This window comes from Cheilinus undulatus, linkage group 6, assembly GCF_018320785.1.
Source record: "Cheilinus undulatus linkage group 6, ASM1832078v1, whole genome shotgun sequence".
Classification (NCBI taxonomy): Eukaryota; Metazoa; Chordata; class Actinopteri; order Labriformes; family Labridae; genus Cheilinus; species Cheilinus undulatus.
Genome location: NC_054870.1, coordinates 3,398,316 through 3,416,032, shown reverse-complemented (window position 1 = coordinate 3,416,032; position 17,717 = coordinate 3,398,316). Strand labels below are relative to the sequence as shown.

The following is a 17,717-nucleotide window of genomic DNA, read 5'->3' as shown; positions in this document are numbered from 1 at the left end:
GGTTTAATATGAAACTTCTCAAAGTTGATCATCTTTTCACAATTCCTCAGTCCCTCTTGCTGTGCTAAACCAGACTGCAGATATCAAAAACTCACGTGATGTGCACAAAACTCCCGTTTCATGTGTGTTTCCAAGACAGGAAATCGGCAATATGTGCTGTGCCGTGGAATTATGACATGATGCACATTTCAGTTGATAAAGTCTGAAGTTTCAAAAAGTTAAAAGAGAATGAAAAAACTGTACGTTTTTACGGATCAATATGCAAAACTATCTCAATATAGCATTAGAAATTTTTTTTTCAAGTTAAATCAAAGTTTCCGTAACTTTATTTTTCTGGCACAGCGGCAGAGAGACACATAGGAGGACAAATGAGCCGCATGCATGCATGCAGCCCTCATGTTATGACTGTACGAGAGATTGGGTGAGCCCAAGGCTATTTAGATCTCAAATTGAGCCAATGCATGGTGAAGTTCCCAAACTTCAGCATGCAACAATCCTTGTGCCACCTGGTCCTTAGGTCCTAAGAAGCAAACAGAAACACTCACCTTGCTGTATGGGAAAGTCATCCAGACTTTAAGTGAAGGCTTGAGGCCGATAACCAAAATCTGGTGGGGGAAAACCACAAGGCAAAATAATAAGAATGCATACCTTACTACAGTTTAGTGAATAAATAAGATAATGGAGCATTGTTATCTTACCTTGGTGAGAGATGCCATCGCCAACAGAGAGTAGTGTGTAATGGGATGGTCTCTGAAGTCTGGGGGAGTACGCAATGGTTCAATACAGCAGACCTCTCCTTTAGAACCACTGAAGAGACATCGAGAGTCACAGGAACGCATTCCCATCACCCTCCTGTACACAAATAGAAACAGATATTCTTATTTATTCATTTTTTTTTACCTAGGTATATTTTATAATGTAGCCAATCTTAATGGACGGTAGTCGCTCTTCCACCAAGTCACCCTCAGTCAGACTGGGCTGTCATACAGCATGTGGCATAACTGCCTTTAGTGGGATGTTTGGACTCAAAAGATCTAAAACTCTGCAAAGATACAGCCGTCTTGGGACACAATGAACTGATACTTGATTGATACTGCTTGTGTGCACACTCCAACAAGTGCTTATATGATGGGTTTTTTTTTTAGTCCTGGCGGTAATACTGTATTCCACAGTAAAATCTGGGGAGGGTATGACAGTATTAAAAAATGGATACCGCCCCATTCCAGAAAAATACATATATCTGGCCATTTACCTGAAAACCAGCTCAAAAACTGATCCTCCACTGTCATTGCAAACTGCAAGAGTTGGATCATCTGTGAACTGTGGACAAAAATAGACAAAGAAATCAGATTTAAAGATGATCAGTTATTCAGTTCATGGAACCTCAAACCCAATCTCTGAGTTTGCTACTATTAAGTGGTTTGTTCTTTTTAATACACTGCCCTAAAGGCAACAGGGCTCAAACATGGTGTAATATGTGTGCTTGTACATGCCTCCATACACGTGTTTGTGTGTCTACCTTCACATGAAGAATAGCCGTTCCTGGGGGGTGGGCATCATGGATAGTTCTCAGTAGTTTTCCATTGGCTAGATCCCACATCATAATCTAATTCAGCAGACACAGAAAAGAATGCAAAAAAGAGAGGAAAACAACTTCATATAAAACATTAAATATCTAACTACAAATAATCTACAACTGCTACAACATTCAGTTTCTTATCCGATATGCTTGGACATTAAATCAACAGAACGTTTAATGATCCATATCAGGATAAACAATTTTATTAAGAGTACTTTTTGGGCTTCCGCCTTATTAGGACAGCTTGAGATAATAAAATAAAAATGATCAAATACAATTTAAAACAGAGCAGGTTAAAGATTACAAAAATGAGGTTAATATCATGCTGTGTTCCTGTCCTTTTACATTAAGTGAAATCTGGTATACTCTGTTAGTTTTTGTCAGTTTTAATCATCAAAGATCTATGTTAGTCTTAGTCAAGTTTTATCGTGTAAAAAAAGGCTGTCAATGAACATTTTTAATCAGAGTTTTAGTCCATGACATTAACACTGGTTGAGTCCCTCAGTTTCCTGCTGACAGTGAAAGTGAAGGAGAGTCACCACAGCCGTGCACAAGCTACCAGTGGGCAGGTAGGTTTCAGTATGTATTTAAAACTATATTTATATTTATATTTATATAGAGTACAGTCTGAACCTGCACTTTATGAAAACTGCCCACTTAAAAAAAATCTGAAAACTATCTGAAATTACATCTGATATATTTTTTTTTGTAAAAGAGAAATGTAGAGGGTATCACAAAAAAGGCTTAAACTTCTTTATTTTTAGTACATACATTTTTGTCCTGTCTGTTATCGCCACGAAATGATGAAAAAAAAAAATTAGGATAAGAAAAGTAACAGTGAAAAGATTCTGTTCGAATGTTTTTGTAAGCTGCAAGTATCTATTCTGCTGGAGAGAGTGCAGCGGCAAGGAAGCTTGAGAGTAAAAATGTAAGAAAGCACTGGAACAAATCTGCAGAATATGAGTGTGTGTGTTTGTGTGTGTGTGGGTGTGTGTTTGTGTGTGTGTATCGTTAGACAGACCTGTCCTTTGGCAAACCCACAGAGAAGTCGTGAGCAGTCATGGTTGATGCTGAGAGCAGAAACCGCTCCAAACTCTGCTCCAGTCGTCTTGGTACCCAGACACAGCCGCAGAGCCTGGTTGTTGTCTGAAGAGAAAAACAACGAATACAATGAACCGCTGATCAGAAAGACAGATGTAGGTTAAAAGGTAAAACTGTTTAAATAAACTTAAAAGAAAAACGCAAGATTTTCCTGATTATGGACTTATCAGGAAACAAAAACTGATCAAACAGCACACTGGCACCAAATGAAGCGTAGGAAAACCAGTCATACTGCCGCCAAACTGTTTACTGCAAATAACAAGCAACAAAGCATGCACTGAAATAAAAAATCCAAAAACAGGATATGATGGCTGACAGAGCCAGTTCGGTTAACAGAATGAAAAATAGTTGGCACTGGTGACCAGCTTTTATGAGGGTTGTTCATACCTTTTCCTGCAAAGGCATCATTATGTCAGCAAAACAAAAGAGATAACGGTCAGCCCTGCAAAATCCCCCAAATAGACAGACGAATCAATGCAAACATCTCAGTTAAACTTGATCCTGATTCATTTTTCACCTGGGTAACAAGACTGATCAAGATTAGCCTTTAACCATAGAATCTAGGCGCTGGTTTGACTCTGTGGTAGAGCAGAATACAGCAAAATACAGAGACTGTAGTCCTAGACAAACATTTCCCGTCTCTCTGCAGCTGTCACGTGCAATACAGGCAAAGAAGCTAAAAAAAACTTTTAAAAATTCCCTTAAAGTTGTAATTTATTAAGTTCTCTCAGAACAGATAGTTAACCAATGCTGAAAGGCAGGGTTCTTATTTTAATATTTTTCTTCTTATCACAGAGTATAATTTTTATTTTTTATATTTTTTTACTTTGCTGTCAAACAACCCTTTCATTCACAAGCGCCACAGTTTCAGTGTCACAAAATTTATTTCCTTCGACTTCCTTACTCTTGCTGTTGTGGCGTACTCCTGAAAACGTTTATCTACCTGTTCATTTTTCTGATTTTTATTCATAGGGAGCTTTGCATTGAACATTTCAGGTTAAATTTAGCCTGTAAAGGGTGAAACAAGAGGCAGATCTATGGGCACACATTTCGGGTGGATTGGAATTATGAAGAGAACATTGAGAAAGGATGTGCATATGCAACGTTTTATAGAGCTGAATTTTGGCTCACACCAATTTTGGGTTTTTGGCCAAGAGCAATTGTTGTGGCTAGTTTGCACTGTTTAATGAATGAGACTCTGATCAGTAAAATTCTAACATATCAGTTGATATTAAACAATTTTAATGGGTTTACTAAAGTTCTGCTGCTTGTTGCTCTATCAAACCCAGAGGAAAACAGTCTAAAAGAGCACATGTAAAATGAGATTTACATCTAACTGTATCATTATCATAAGGTTAGAAAACTGGCTGGTGGTTTGGCTCTGGAGCTGGAAGAAACACAGAATCTCACATTTTTGCCAGCTGTATTAACAGTTATTCACAGAACATGTGATATAAATCAGAGACAGCAGGAAATTAAAAATGTTAAAATACCAAAAAAAAAAAAAGAAAAAAAAAAGCATTTTTGTCATACTTACGTTTGGAAAGCAACAAACTCTGTTTGGTTAAATTTGCAAAAACGAATTAAGTTCAGGACGTACACCTTTGTTCAAGTTTGCTCAAGTAGTGAAATCAAACCCTTTTTAAAGAGAAAGTGATTGTAAACACTTCTTCAAAAACACATTCAGATCACAACCAACAAAAATGAATAATCATTAGCAAATTAAGGTAAACTCACAGCTCACAATTATTCAAAAATGTGAACACATTTAACTTCATTTCTCTTCTAACAGATTTGTTTTTAACTGCAGAAAAATAATTAAACTAAAAAAAAATAATGAGCAGTTATATATCTGTCCTGTTAATGTGTGAGTGTTTAAGCCAACAACAAACAAGGAATCTTGACTGTCTCTACAAAATGCCTGATATCTTTAAACACGTGAAACTACAATTCAGAATTGGATTTAAAAACGAAGAGATTCTTTCTGTTTTAGCTCATAAACAGTGTCTAAGATCCACTGTAACAGCAAGTTTCAACTTTATTATTGAAATTTCAACTCTAATCTTGACATTCTGACTTTAATCTCAGAGTGCCCAGCATTATTCATCCCTTCACATGTGTCCCTAATCAGCTTCTGTATTTTTCCCATGTTTACTCAGCAGCTGTTATTGAGGTAATACGCCTCAAAAAAATCTTAATTCAAGCAATATTTCTGTCTTGGCTTCAGTCATAACCAGTGACAATGTAGTTCAGATGGTTTTCTATGTGTTAATCTGATAATGTTATTGTCCTCAGATAAATACATTAAAGTTAAATGTACATTGAAATTAAATATTAACATGATAAGAATGTGCTCTATCGTCTACTGTAGGTGTAGAAGAAGAAAAAGAAAAGAGTGAAAAGACCCAATGTTTTGGGTGAAATGTTGGTGAGTGGCCTAAATTGTAAATCACTGCCTAGCTCTAACTTTAAACCGTTAAGATAAATGACAAAAAACTATTTCTAAAAGAGAGACGTCTTAACGCGCCTTCTCTTCAAGCGCCACAATAAGCAAGGTACACTTTACAAAACTTTAATCTGAATAAGAGAGCATAGATCTGTCTGTGACCCCCCGAGTGGTGAAGTGTGTCACACACATTCATAAATACACACACTCACTGTTTGACGGAGGGTGGAGAGACAGCGGATGATAGCTGAGAGGATCAGCAGGGCGAATGTTATGATTAAGCTGTGAGTGCCAAAATAAATGTTCCAACTCAGACTCCAGCGGGGATCCTGTGTGTGTCTGTTCACTGCTAACGGGTTAGACCAGCGGGGTTAGACCAGCGAGGTCAGACCAGCGAGGTCAGACCAGCGAGGTTAGACCAGCGGGGTCAGACCAGCGAGGTCAGACCGGCGAGGTCAGACCGGCGAGGTCAGACCAGCGAGGTTAGACCAGCGGGGTCAGACCAGCGAGGTCAGACCAGCGAGGTCAGACCAGCGAGGTCAGACCAGCGAGGTCAGACCAGCGAGGTCAGACCAGCGAGGTCAGACCAGCGAGGTCAGACCAGCGAGGTCAGACCAGCGAGGTCAGACTAGGGAGGTCAGACCAGCGGGGTTAGACCAGCGGGGTTAGACCAGCGAGGTTAGACCAGCGAGGTTAGACCAGCGAGATCAGATCAGCGAGGTTAGACCAGCGAGGTTAGACCAGCGAGGTTAGACCAGCGGGGTTAGACCAGTGGGGTAGCCCGGTATGTTGCTTTAGCGCATACAGGTGGACTTACTACAGGTGCCGCAGGTTTAACACTTTTATCTGCAGCTTTGAGGGTGAATGCTCATGAGTTTATCTATCTTTGGATGTTTTTGCCGTTATGTGATTTTGTTCCTGTGTCTGGTCATGGCCACTATATTACAACTCTGAACAAAGATTTTAAGGAAGTGAGATCACTCCTATCCCCATCAGTCTCCACATTGGAAAATTCAGCTCTATGATTCAGCATGAAAACACACAGGCAACAAATCATTGACATTTAAATCCATCAGCAACAAATTTAGTCACTGAATTTTGTCAACCATGTCAAAGATCATTTGCATCCCTACTTTCCAACCCTGCGTGCCAGCAAAATATAATACACTTTTGACTTATCAAAACTCTTTAAAAGTCCACCGTATGACCAAAAAAAAGCAATCTGGTAGAGAAAGCTAGCCCCCTACTTAGTGTTTCTGCAATAAAAGCATTATGAGTCAGGGGATAAATCAGCAAACCCTTAGCTCTTAGCCGAGCTTATGTGTTTGTATGTTAGCATTAGCATTAGCAGGCTTCAACAAGGACGGTTCTTGTGTGAAAGGAAGGAGGGTAATGAAGTTTAGACTCACCAAAGACCAACGCCAGACCATGGGACGTTCCCACAGCAATCACACCTGACACTGTCTAAACACAAACACACCAAAGACAGCTCAGAAGTGAAGGAATAAAGCAATGGAAGAATTTAGTTTTAACACAGAAAAAAAGAATAGCATGCTGCCTTATCCTGCCTAAACACAGCAAATATTCAAAACCAAACAAACTTCCTCCTGGTGTGTTTTATAAAAGTTACTGACTGTAGGTCTCTGTGCTGTTATTTTCAATACTTTGATAACACTGTACACCACTGTGGAATTTATTTTTCTCATGTTGTTTACAATTTTATTTAAACAACAACAAACAGATCTTTGTGTAAATGCTGGGATTTCACTGAAATTTATCTCTAACCTCATGTTAGATGTTATTTAGACAGATACTTTATTAATCCTGAGGGAAATTCAATATTTCTGTTTAAACCCAGTAAAAAAGCCTGGTGCTGTGAGCAGTTGACAGATTTTGCAGAGCTTTAAAGTTCTGAAACTGTTTAAATGTATTATGAAGGCTGATCTGTTATCAGATGTAACAGAAAGAATGATGCGTAGCGCTTCTTTATTTAACTTTAAACTACTATAATCTCTCTTTGCTCTGCTAAAATCTTCCTTAAATACTCACTATAGCAGTTGGTAGTCCAGCATCCACCTTGTCCTGGAAAAGAAAAATTGGAAGAAATTTGTTGGGAAATCAAATTTAAAAGCAGCTTTATACAATAAACAACAGGATTTAGTCCAAGATGAACCCTCAAATATGGCAGAAAATCTAAGACATCTGTTGGATAAGATGTCTTAGGAGCCGAGAATATAATATAATATAATATAATATAAGATAATATAATATAACAAATATAATATAATTTAATATAATATAATATAATATAACAAATATAATATAATATAATATAAGATTCTTACATGCAGCTGAAAATTCCTTTATTTAGTCCTTTTATGCTTTTATGGAATACTTTATACTTTTATGACTATATATGCTATCACAATCACTGCTCTATTTTATTTTATTTCTTATTTTAATCACATTTTAAATTTTAATTTAGGGTTGAAGGCTTTTTTGAAGATCTTCCCAAGCTGCATCTGCACATAACTGTTAGGGGGCGCTATTGAGGCAATTCTGAATGGCTGCATAATAGACCAAGCTGCAACCTCCAGTCCTGAAAAATGAAGCCAATAAGAAAGTGCAAAAAAAATTGCAGCACAGTGAGTGCCCACTTGAGGCTGGCTGCAGGAACACCAGAGGTCCCGTCTGAACACCTGTTAATGTGCCGGTTTTTACACAAGAAATCAACTGGTTTACATCCTGGTTCAAAAAACCAAACGTCTCATAAGCTAATGTCTTCATGTCTTCTCACTGTACAGGGGGTGAATCTTTTTGTACCACAATGGTTTAGATTATATTTGGGAAAAACCTCACTGTGCACTGATTGGCACGTCTCATTTGATTGATGGATAGCTACGGGTCTGTTCAAATAGTCCAATCGTTTTTTTTGTTTTTTTTCAAAGATTTATTTTTGTGCCTTTATTAGATAGCGGAGGACCGCGGATAGAGCCAGAAACAGGGTCAAGAATGGGGGAGAGACATGCGGTAAAGGGCCTCAGGCCGGATTCGAACCCGGGCCGCCCACGTACATGGGGAGTGCCTTTAACCACTAGGCCACCTGCTCCCCGGAAGGTTCCTCACTAAGTGAAACGATCTGGAAGTATTTTAATGTCGGCCGTTCTAATTCTCCAACTGAAAAGGAAAGGAGCTTCATTATTTTCTTTATTATCTCCTTTAGCCTAGGAAACACTGGACCAGAGATGAAAAGACGACCCACAATTCTTTGCGTAAACTTCATTTAAAGATGACCTGTTAATCACTCACAAAACAAGTGATCAACTTGACTGTAACTTTACTAGCCCTGATTTAAACTGTAAAATTTATCGTCAAATTTATGATTCATGTGATAAACGGAAGGCAGTCGGGATGAACTGTGGATTACAGACATGAAAACTATCATTCAATTTATCATAACAATTTCATTTCTTCTCATTTCCATTTTTATCCGAACAGTAAACTGATCTGTGAGTATTTCTACCTGCATTTGTTTCACTATTTCAAAATATTAAAGTAAATGCGATAAAAAATTGTAAATTACAACCAATTCAAGCGATAAAGTTGGCATGCTACCATATTGTGAATATTATATTTATCATCATAATTATGTAAGACACAGCTTTTAGAGTTTTCACATAACGAGCTGAAAGAAAGACAGAACCAGAGTAGACTAATAAAATTAACAGAGATGAGAGAATTAAAGAAAATGTATGTGAAGGGAATAAAACAAAACTATTTAATATTGTTGTGAAATAAAAGGACTAGAATATTATTCATCTAGTCATACTGACTTTGCAGAAAGTTCAGATAGATTAAAGTTTCTGCAGTTCTAGATGTTCACAGTCACAGTTCCTCGTCCTGAAAAGACTTTAGGATATAAAAATCTTTATGAGCTCATATTTTTCATGTTTTATTTGCTGCACATAAAAACACAGAGAACGCACTGAGTGGTGGATGTGAATTTTGTTGTCCATCAACATTAAATTTTTACACAAATAACACACGTCACATCCGCCTATTAAGGATTCCTTAATCACCGCTGTTCTCCTTTCCTATCCTCTTACTCCCACCTTTCCTTGACCCTGCGACGTGTTTCACCAGGGTTAAGGGAAAGTGAGTAGGAAAGGACTTAGGAGGAAATTTTTTGGACTTTTCGAACAGACCCTACGTTTCTGTCAACCAGAATGCTAGCTAGCTAGCTGACAGGAAGTCCAGCTCAGTGGGTTTAGGTTGATCCAAAGTTTGGTTGAGACCACGACTTCAATATGGAAGCTGCCAGCTGCAGACGGCTGACGTCACACAGGGTTTGTCCAATTTTTTTTACGTTCTATGTGAAAGACCCGGGCCATAATCATTCATTTAATCCACTTGTTATTCCAGTGCCAACTACAGAGATCCAAATTTAAACATTTACCCTACTGGTCACACACATCCCTAGTTATCAAGTCTGTTATTCTGTTATCAGGCTGCAGAGATTAGTTAATGGGCAGCAAACCTGACGACAACATGAGACTTTATTGATTCCACATTGAGAGAAATTTGGTTCCTACAACAGCCCAACAGGAGAGGGACAGGTAATTCTCAATATAGAACAAAAGTAAGACGGAAAATGTGCAAACAACACTTAAATACAATGTAAAAATAAGCAATAATAATAACAACAACAGTATTATTTACAAATTTACATGTGTGCACCTTCACTTGTGAGGAGAGAAGGAAAATTGTACACCGTGGTAAGATGGTAGTGGACGATAAATCACAGTAGGCTACATGTCATTTTTACTGCATTTGGAACGAGTAGTTTAAGGGTTTTAGTTGGTGGTCACACAACAGTGCTCTAACATTCTTTTCTCAGCAGGTAGCACAGTAATATCACAGTTACATTTCTCAGTATAAACCGTAGTAAACTACAAGTTACCCTTAAAGCAGTGGTTCTCAACTGGCTGCGTCACGGCACCCACTATCAGCTCCTCAAGGGGAACTGCGACCCAAATTTGGGGGATTTTTTTTTCCACTCAGATGTAGGGATGGGGATCGTTAATTTTTATCGATACTACCCTTATTGAGACTGCTTATTGATCAGAGTCCTTATCGATACCACTATTGATACTTTTCTATAGTTTGGTGGAAAAACAAAATAGAGACGGATATTTACACTTGAGTGGTTTTAGCTGAGTAGTGTTTGAGTTAAAAAGCTATAATTCAGTCTGTCACGTCTATTTTACATTTCTCAAATATAAACATTCTTCATATTCACAACTGTATTTATTAAGGTTTCTCATCCAAAACTAAATTTTCCCAATTTTATGTGGCATTTGAACACATCATAACATTTCGACTACAGTTGTCTAATTTACTGAGGTTACCTGAACGCATTATATTTTCTATCTTAAGCTCGTAAAGTTCACTAATTAACTTCAATTCTGACGATTCCAGCGTGGATTTCTACACTGGATTAATATTGTTAACCAGCAGGACTGTGTCAAAGTTTTGGAGCACTTTTCAGCATTTATCTGAGCAGCTGAAGAAGAAAACGGTCCTGAAGCAGCTGAAGTGAGGGATATGAGAGCCTGTTACTCCCAGCGCTGGCAAAGATGAGTGCATGCGTCTCACAAGCGGCATCTTTTTTCCTCAAGCTGACAGTTGAAGGTACATTTTGGTCTAATGTGATGCATAATACTTCTAGTTTATGTTCCCCTTGAAAGAACTGGTGTATGTTTTTACAACAGTTACAGCCTAAAATGACGTTACGTCACAGAGCCTGGGAGGCTCGATAGCAGTATCAATAAGCTAAAATGTTATTGATTTTGGGTATTTCAAAAACACAGAACAGGGTCCTTATGGACCTGGGTTTCGATCCCCATACCTACTTAGATGTATTTAATAAAAAAAAAATAGTAGAGCTTCAGCCTAAGACAGTACAAAAGGTATAACAAAAACAATGAAATAGGAAAAAATATGCATGTTTTACAGAGTCTCATAGACAATTTGGTGCATTTGTTTTCCCAAGGAACACTTTCGCGACCCACTCAAAAGGGCTTCGTGACTCACTTTTGGGCCCCGACCCACCAGTCGAGAAACACTGCCTTAAAGGACGCACTACTTCAAACACTGCACGTGGGATTTTAAATAAATAATCCCCCAAAAAACCCTCTTCTGAGATTTTCAGTGTTTGTGAGTCTATGCTCAAACATGGGTGTGTGTGTAGGTGTGTGTGTGTGTGTGTGTGTGTGTGCCGGTCTTACCGCAGCAGAGACGATCTGTGCAGAGATGCCCTTCAGCAGGCTTTGGCGTATGACAGACCCATGGACTGTGGCATTCAGATCCACCGCCCTCCTCTTTCTTCACATATTCACACATCCACACACAAACATGAGTAAATAGACACGTTTCAGTGTTAAAACCTCGTACATGCTAAATTTGTCTCATTATCTAAAAGACAAAGGGGCCAAATCAGTGCCGGAGCTGTTTGAGAGATAATGAAACCTGCTCTTATCACCGTTTTGAACCCAAACGTCTTGAATTTCCATCACTGGCTGGAAAAATATTTATTATTTGGCAAGCTGCCGATGCTCTGTGCTCTATGTGTGTGGGTGCATTTTAGTGTGTGTGCATATAGATGTGTGTCTGCTTGTTCATACCGTTTCAGGTGTGCTGGGTCTCCACTATCCGAGCTGGCGAGAGAGGAGGTGTCACAGGAGTACGCATCGATGTTGTCGGTGTTAAGGACACAGGTGTCCTCCAACATAAACGGCTCCTCCTCATCCTCTAGCTAAAGACAACCAAAAAAAACAACCAAACTTTAGTTACAGTGCAGGAGTCATCAAGTAAAATTCTCTAAGGTTTCGTTCAATGAAATTTCCCACAGCCGAAATTTCATCCAACCTGTAAAACAATTCAGTCCAGTTAAAAAAAACGCTGAAAACAATATTTTCATGAACTGCGAGAACAATACAATCATAATAAAAAATACTTACAATGTATCCATGCTGCAAGTTATTTTATATAAAATATTAGAATTTAAATATAAAATAGGCTAACAGCTCTTAAAAATGGCCTAATAGATTTATAGATTTAATTCTATAAAAAATAAAATAAAGGTCAGGTATAGGTTTTTCCCTTTCTTGTTTAACATTTGTTACTAATCTTACAACTTTTTTTTATTAAAAGCATCTAAATTTCATGTAAATGTGTTTCCTATTTTCATTCTGTAATACAGTGATACAATATTGTTACCACGAAGAAAAATACCGTGATATGATAATTAGGCCCAGGCCTGGTGAAATCTTTCTTTTAGGAGCCTCGAATTATAATATTTAAGTTCATAGTAATTGAAGAATTTCACATCCATGTTTCGTGAAGTAACTGCAGCCTTCTGTGTTTATGTAAACAACTCTCCTTGCAGTAAACTAAGTGCACTTTTTGAGACCAAATACCGGCTTGCTCTCTTACCCAAGAGGAAAATTATGTTTATATCTGGGCTGGGAGATTATGGCAAAAATAAAAATCCTGATTAATTGGGCTTTTTACCTCGATTGTGATTAATGAATGATTATTCCACCTCCAACCCCTGACTTTGTTTGTTCTGTAAATATTTGTAGAATTTTAAAACAAATAACTGTGAGGAACAAGTTATGGTTATTTATTGAGACAACTGAAATCAAAATACACAGCTGAAATGAAACTACCTGGCTGACTACACAGTTAGTAGTTTGTTTTCACGGGGGTGGTGCATTAGTAGAGAGAGATATTACAAGGGAAAAATGGCAGGTTTCTGTCTTTTCTTCTTGGTCGCTGTTTGTTTGTGACGACAGCGCCCCTAACGGGCAGAGGGTGTAGGTGTTCAGACGGTTTGGTCCGTTTGAACAAGAGCAGTGTGAATGTGAACCACACCAAAGGAAAGTGCAACAATGCTGCAATTTCTGTTCCAAAACGGACCGAGTCCCCTGGACTATCAGGTGTAAAAACAACCTTAGAAAAAAGACAGCTCTCTCCATCTCTCTTAAAAGTTCTGCCGTCTCCATCAGCCTCCTTTGCTGGATCGTGTGTTTGCTGTGCAGGCAGCAGCTGCCTGGTGTGAACTGTGCGCTCTGAATCACGTCCATTTGACGATGTTACCGTTTGCTATAAAGATTGTTTAAATCCTTTATTACATCATTACCTTCTACTTTACCCCTTTTTTCAAAATCTCTCACGTATCAGCTCCCCCTCACGTTCCGTAACATCCCCACACTGGTGCTCCTTCTTTTGCGTTTAGCCCACCTTGTCCTCTCATGTCAGGGCCAGGGAAGTGTGCTACAGCCAAGCGCGGAATAATGCACTTACCCTGTTCAAACGCACCGCGCTCTAGGCTCAGACACGCTCTACAACGGTACAGACTGCCTAGTGTTAGTGTGCCCTAAGGTTTGAGTTCATGTGACTTTATCTGTGTCCATGAGTAAATCTGATCTGAGGCTGGAAAAGATGACGATATGATGAGTTATGACACCAAACATAACAAAACTGATTAAAGAAATAAAGACTTCATAAAAAGACAGAAAAAAGGAACAGAAAAAAGGGACTCATTTAAATCAATTTAAAAACCCCTTAATTAAATGATCTCTTTAACTTTAACATAAGAAATCAAATAAGTTTGATATAGTCATAACTGATGTTAAATGAGGTCAATGACGGGCGTGTGTAGCATCATGTACTGACTAATGGTGGTAGTTTACCTCATTGAGGATGCTTTCCAGTGTAGGAGGTGTGTCCACTTGGGGAATGTCAAACTCCTTATCATCAATCTTAGAAAGGAAATAGAAAAAAAAAACTGTCAGGCAGAGAGTGATGTCTCATAGTATGTGAAAAAGATATCAAGGATACAGCCTGTTTGCAAATAATAAACTGTGGTGAATGTAGAGTCCAGATGTTGCTGTGGAAAGTGGAATAAAGTATGCAGTTTTATTTTTAAACACTCGCGCCACAGTCTAGGAATACTCTACCTTAGCTTATAAACCTTCAGCTGAAAGTCTGAATATTTCAATAGCAGACACAGAGCAGCTAGGAGCTGAAGGACAGAAACCTGCATCTCAGTGGGTGACACCATTACTACGTGTTAGAGGTCGACTGATAATCAGTGTGGTCGATTATCAGTCAACCCCTACTATGCAGAAAATAAATACATGAATAAATAAATAAAAATCTTGAATACTAGTATTATAATACTAATATAATACTCTCTCAGTGATACTGGGGTGCAAGGAAAGTGAAATCAATCAGCCTAATCATAGAATCTGTTTCACTGATGTATTAGATCTCAGATTTTGTATTTCTGTTTGAGGGATTAAACTATGAAGCAAGGAGGTGGAGTCCAAACATAAACCTGTAAAAAAAAAAAAAAAAAAAAAGAGGTTTACAGATACAATTTTCACATGGTATAGAAATGAAGGTGTCGGCTTTTTTATGCATCTTTATTAGGGGATTGACGAGATCAAAACGTCACAAAATGTCTCATCGAGGTGAAAATCATATCACGAGATCAATATTGCCCAGACACCAGGAGCAGCAGCTCTTCTGACAGAAAACGATACCTAACTGGAAGTTATAAGAGATCACAAAGATGCCTTGGACACTTTAAAATTGTTGGTTTGCCAGAGAATGAAGAAACAGAGCTGATCCGTGACCCATAAACATGACAGCTCCAACCCCCACCCCGTCCTCTGCATGCGCTACTTGGAGCAGCGCATGATCCACCAATAACAAGTTTATCATTACAGTGTGAAATGATTAAACGCTGCTGCTGGAAACCTGTGCAGTCTCTGTGAGTCTGTATATGCGCGCAGACTTGGTTCATAGTGCCGGTATCTGTGACTTTTAACTCTGATTCAGAGTCAATCTCTACAGACCTCTAAAATTCACGTGGCCTTCAGATTAGCTCAAGAACAGAGAGCCTCATGGAATGGGTTTCCATGGCCGAGCTGCTGCATCCAAGTCATACATCACCAAGTGCAATGCAAAGCGTCGGATGCAGTGGTGTAAAGCACGCCGCCACTGGACTCTAGAGCAGTGGAGACGCGTTCTCTGGAGTGATGAATCACGCTTCTCCATCTGGAAACTGACTGCGTTGTGCCAAGTGTAAAGTTTGGTGGAGGGAGGATTATGGTGTGGGCTTGTTTTTCAGGAGCTGGGCTTGGCCCCTTAGTTCCAGTCAAAGGAACTCTGAACGCTTCAGCATACCAAGAGATTTTGAACAATTCCATGCTCCCAACTTTGTGGGAACAGTTTGGGGATGGCCCCTTCCTGTTCCAACATGACTGTGCACCAGTGCACAAAGCAAGGTCCATAAAGACATGGATGAGAGAGTTTGGTGTGGATCAACTTGACTGGCCTGCACAGAGTCCTGACCTCAACCCCATAGAACACCTTTGGGATGAATTAGAGCGGAGACTGAGAGCCAGGCCTTCTCGTCCAACATCAGTGTGTGACCTCACAAATGCGCCTCTGGAAGAATGGTCAAAAATTCCCATAAACACACTCCTAAACCTTGTGGAAAGCCTTCCCAGAAGAGTTGAAGCTGTTATAGCTGCAAAGGGTGGACCGACGTCATATTAAACCCTCTGGATTAAGAATGGGATGTCACATAAGTTCATATGCGGGCAGGTGAGCAAATACTTCTGGCAATATAGTGTATATAATAATTATTATTCCCTTTAATACAACAGTTCAAATCAACTTTGCAAAATGAGTTAAAAATAATTACAATTAAATATTCTACATGTTTATGTGTGGTTGTGTTAGTTCTGTGTGTTTTAGTGTTTCTGACCCGCTTACAGTGTGTAGGGGTATTTTTAATGGACATGCAGTCACTCTGCATTCACTACAGTTTAAGTGCACTGTTTTTAATGGGGTGTGTTTGTCCTATTCCCTTGCAGTATTTGAAGTTACAGTCATAGTTTTAACACATTTACACTGGCATTAAGGACTGTGTTTTATGTACCATTAACTGAAGGTGGTGTGAATTGTTGCTGCTGACACCAGGCCAGGTTCACAAATGAGGGTGCAAATTCACTACACTGATTTAACGCGGAAGTAAAAGCAAACATTAAAAATCACTACCGTGTATTCATGCAAGGCAAATATTTCTTGTATTTAACAGAATAACATTATTGTTTGCAAGTTATTTACAGGGGTTTTCAACCTGTTTACATATTGAAGGGACGCACGGTTAATCACGTGATTATCTTACGCCACTGTGATAGATAAATCTGAATAATTACGGTTATACAGATTAAAGAAAGTGAGAACAAACACAGCTCATTCTAGATCTGAATAGTCTAACACACATTTGAAGGTACAGATACAAACATTTGTCCCTATAATGACCAGTTTCAGGAACACAACAAGCTCAGCCCCGAGGAAACAGCTGACCAGTCCAGAGCAGAGTAACTTCATATCCTGGTTTAAACTCAGACTACAGAGAAATAACTGCAGATTCTCACCGCGTCCACCTCCATTAGGTTGAGCTGAGAAGAGGCAGAGACCAGGCTGTGGGTGTCTGGAGACTCCGACATCTCTGGTTAGCATGATCCGACTAGCTCGAAGATGTCATTCTGAGCTTCTTCCTCTTGGTGTTGTGAATTTTAACAGCGGCTGACAAATGGGATTTAGGCACACTACCGCCCCCCTGTGGCGTGGAGTGACGAAGCTTCATATCCATGCGCCATGCCCAACCATTCTTCATGAATGGATTTTTTTTTTCTCAACGGTTTTCTTCTCATGTCATTCCTTGTACGACGGAGTATTAGGGCCACACGAAGAGTTAAAAAAGGAACTTTTTTTAACGTTACGAGACTAAAGTCATAATATTAGGAGAAAAAAACTCCGCAGACCGTCTTTCTTGTGATATTTTATTCTCGTAATATTACGGCTTTACTCTCGTAATATAAATATATATATATAATTCTTTCATTTTTTTTCTCTTGTATGGCCCTAACTCCGTCGTATTCCTTGCCAGGGGTGAAGTTCCTAATAACGTTTACTTACATTACTGTATTTGAGTCGCTTTATTGAGGATGCTGCTTGTTTAATGATTACTCAGTAATCAGTAATTTTACTTTCACTGAAGTATGCTTTGGGGCAGGGCTGTCAAACTCAAGGCCCGGGGGCCAAATCTGGCCCATGGTACAGTTACACACGCCCGCAAGATCATATCCTATTCTTATTATAACTGGCCCTTAAATATGAGGTCTGCAGATTTCCTCCAGTGTAAAAATGTAAACTTAACCTTGATGATATCAAATATCCTTCAGTCATAAATATGTGAAAAATAAGGAATAAAAATAATTAGAGAAAAAGAAATGTGAGCAAATGAATACATTTGTGTTTCTTTTCATATTTTCAATTTTGTCTGGCACAGTTATGACTTCAATCTGTTATTTGGACTTTAATTTCATATTTTAACCTTTTACATGTAGTATTTGGACTTTTTGTCTCTTATTTTAACCATAATCGATTTATTATTTGGACTTTTGTCTCATATTTTGACTTTGTCAGTTTATGATTTTCACTTTT

The 17,717-nt window shown here is 38.7% G+C and overlaps 1 protein-coding gene across 1 annotated transcript in view; it reads right to left on the bottom strand.

The window, feature by feature from the left end:
• The window catches only part of vps8 (VPS8 subunit of CORVET complex), a 60,873-nt gene extending 44,098 nt beyond the window's left edge, over nucleotides 1–16,775 (bottom strand). The window contains exons 1-11 of the mRNA XM_041789478.1: nucleotides 16,646–16,775; nucleotides 13,883–13,951; nucleotides 11,810–11,940; nucleotides 11,414–11,510; nucleotides 7,176–7,208; nucleotides 6,536–6,590; nucleotides 2,601–2,725; nucleotides 1,520–1,606; nucleotides 1,253–1,320; nucleotides 699–852; nucleotides 546–605 (exon numbers count right to left, since the gene is read on the bottom strand). Coding sequence (XP_041645412.1) covers nucleotides 546–605; nucleotides 699–852; nucleotides 1,253–1,320; nucleotides 1,520–1,606; nucleotides 2,601–2,725; nucleotides 6,536–6,590; nucleotides 7,176–7,208; nucleotides 11,414–11,510; nucleotides 11,810–11,940; nucleotides 13,883–13,951; nucleotides 16,646–16,717 — 951 coding nt within the window. The 5' untranslated portion in view covers nucleotides 16,718–16,775. The remainder of the gene's footprint in view (nucleotides 1–545; nucleotides 606–698; nucleotides 853–1,252; nucleotides 1,321–1,519; nucleotides 1,607–2,600; nucleotides 2,726–6,535; nucleotides 6,591–7,175; nucleotides 7,209–11,413; nucleotides 11,511–11,809; nucleotides 11,941–13,882; nucleotides 13,952–16,645) is intronic.
• Between the last annotated feature and the right edge of the window lie 942 nt (nucleotides 16,776–17,717).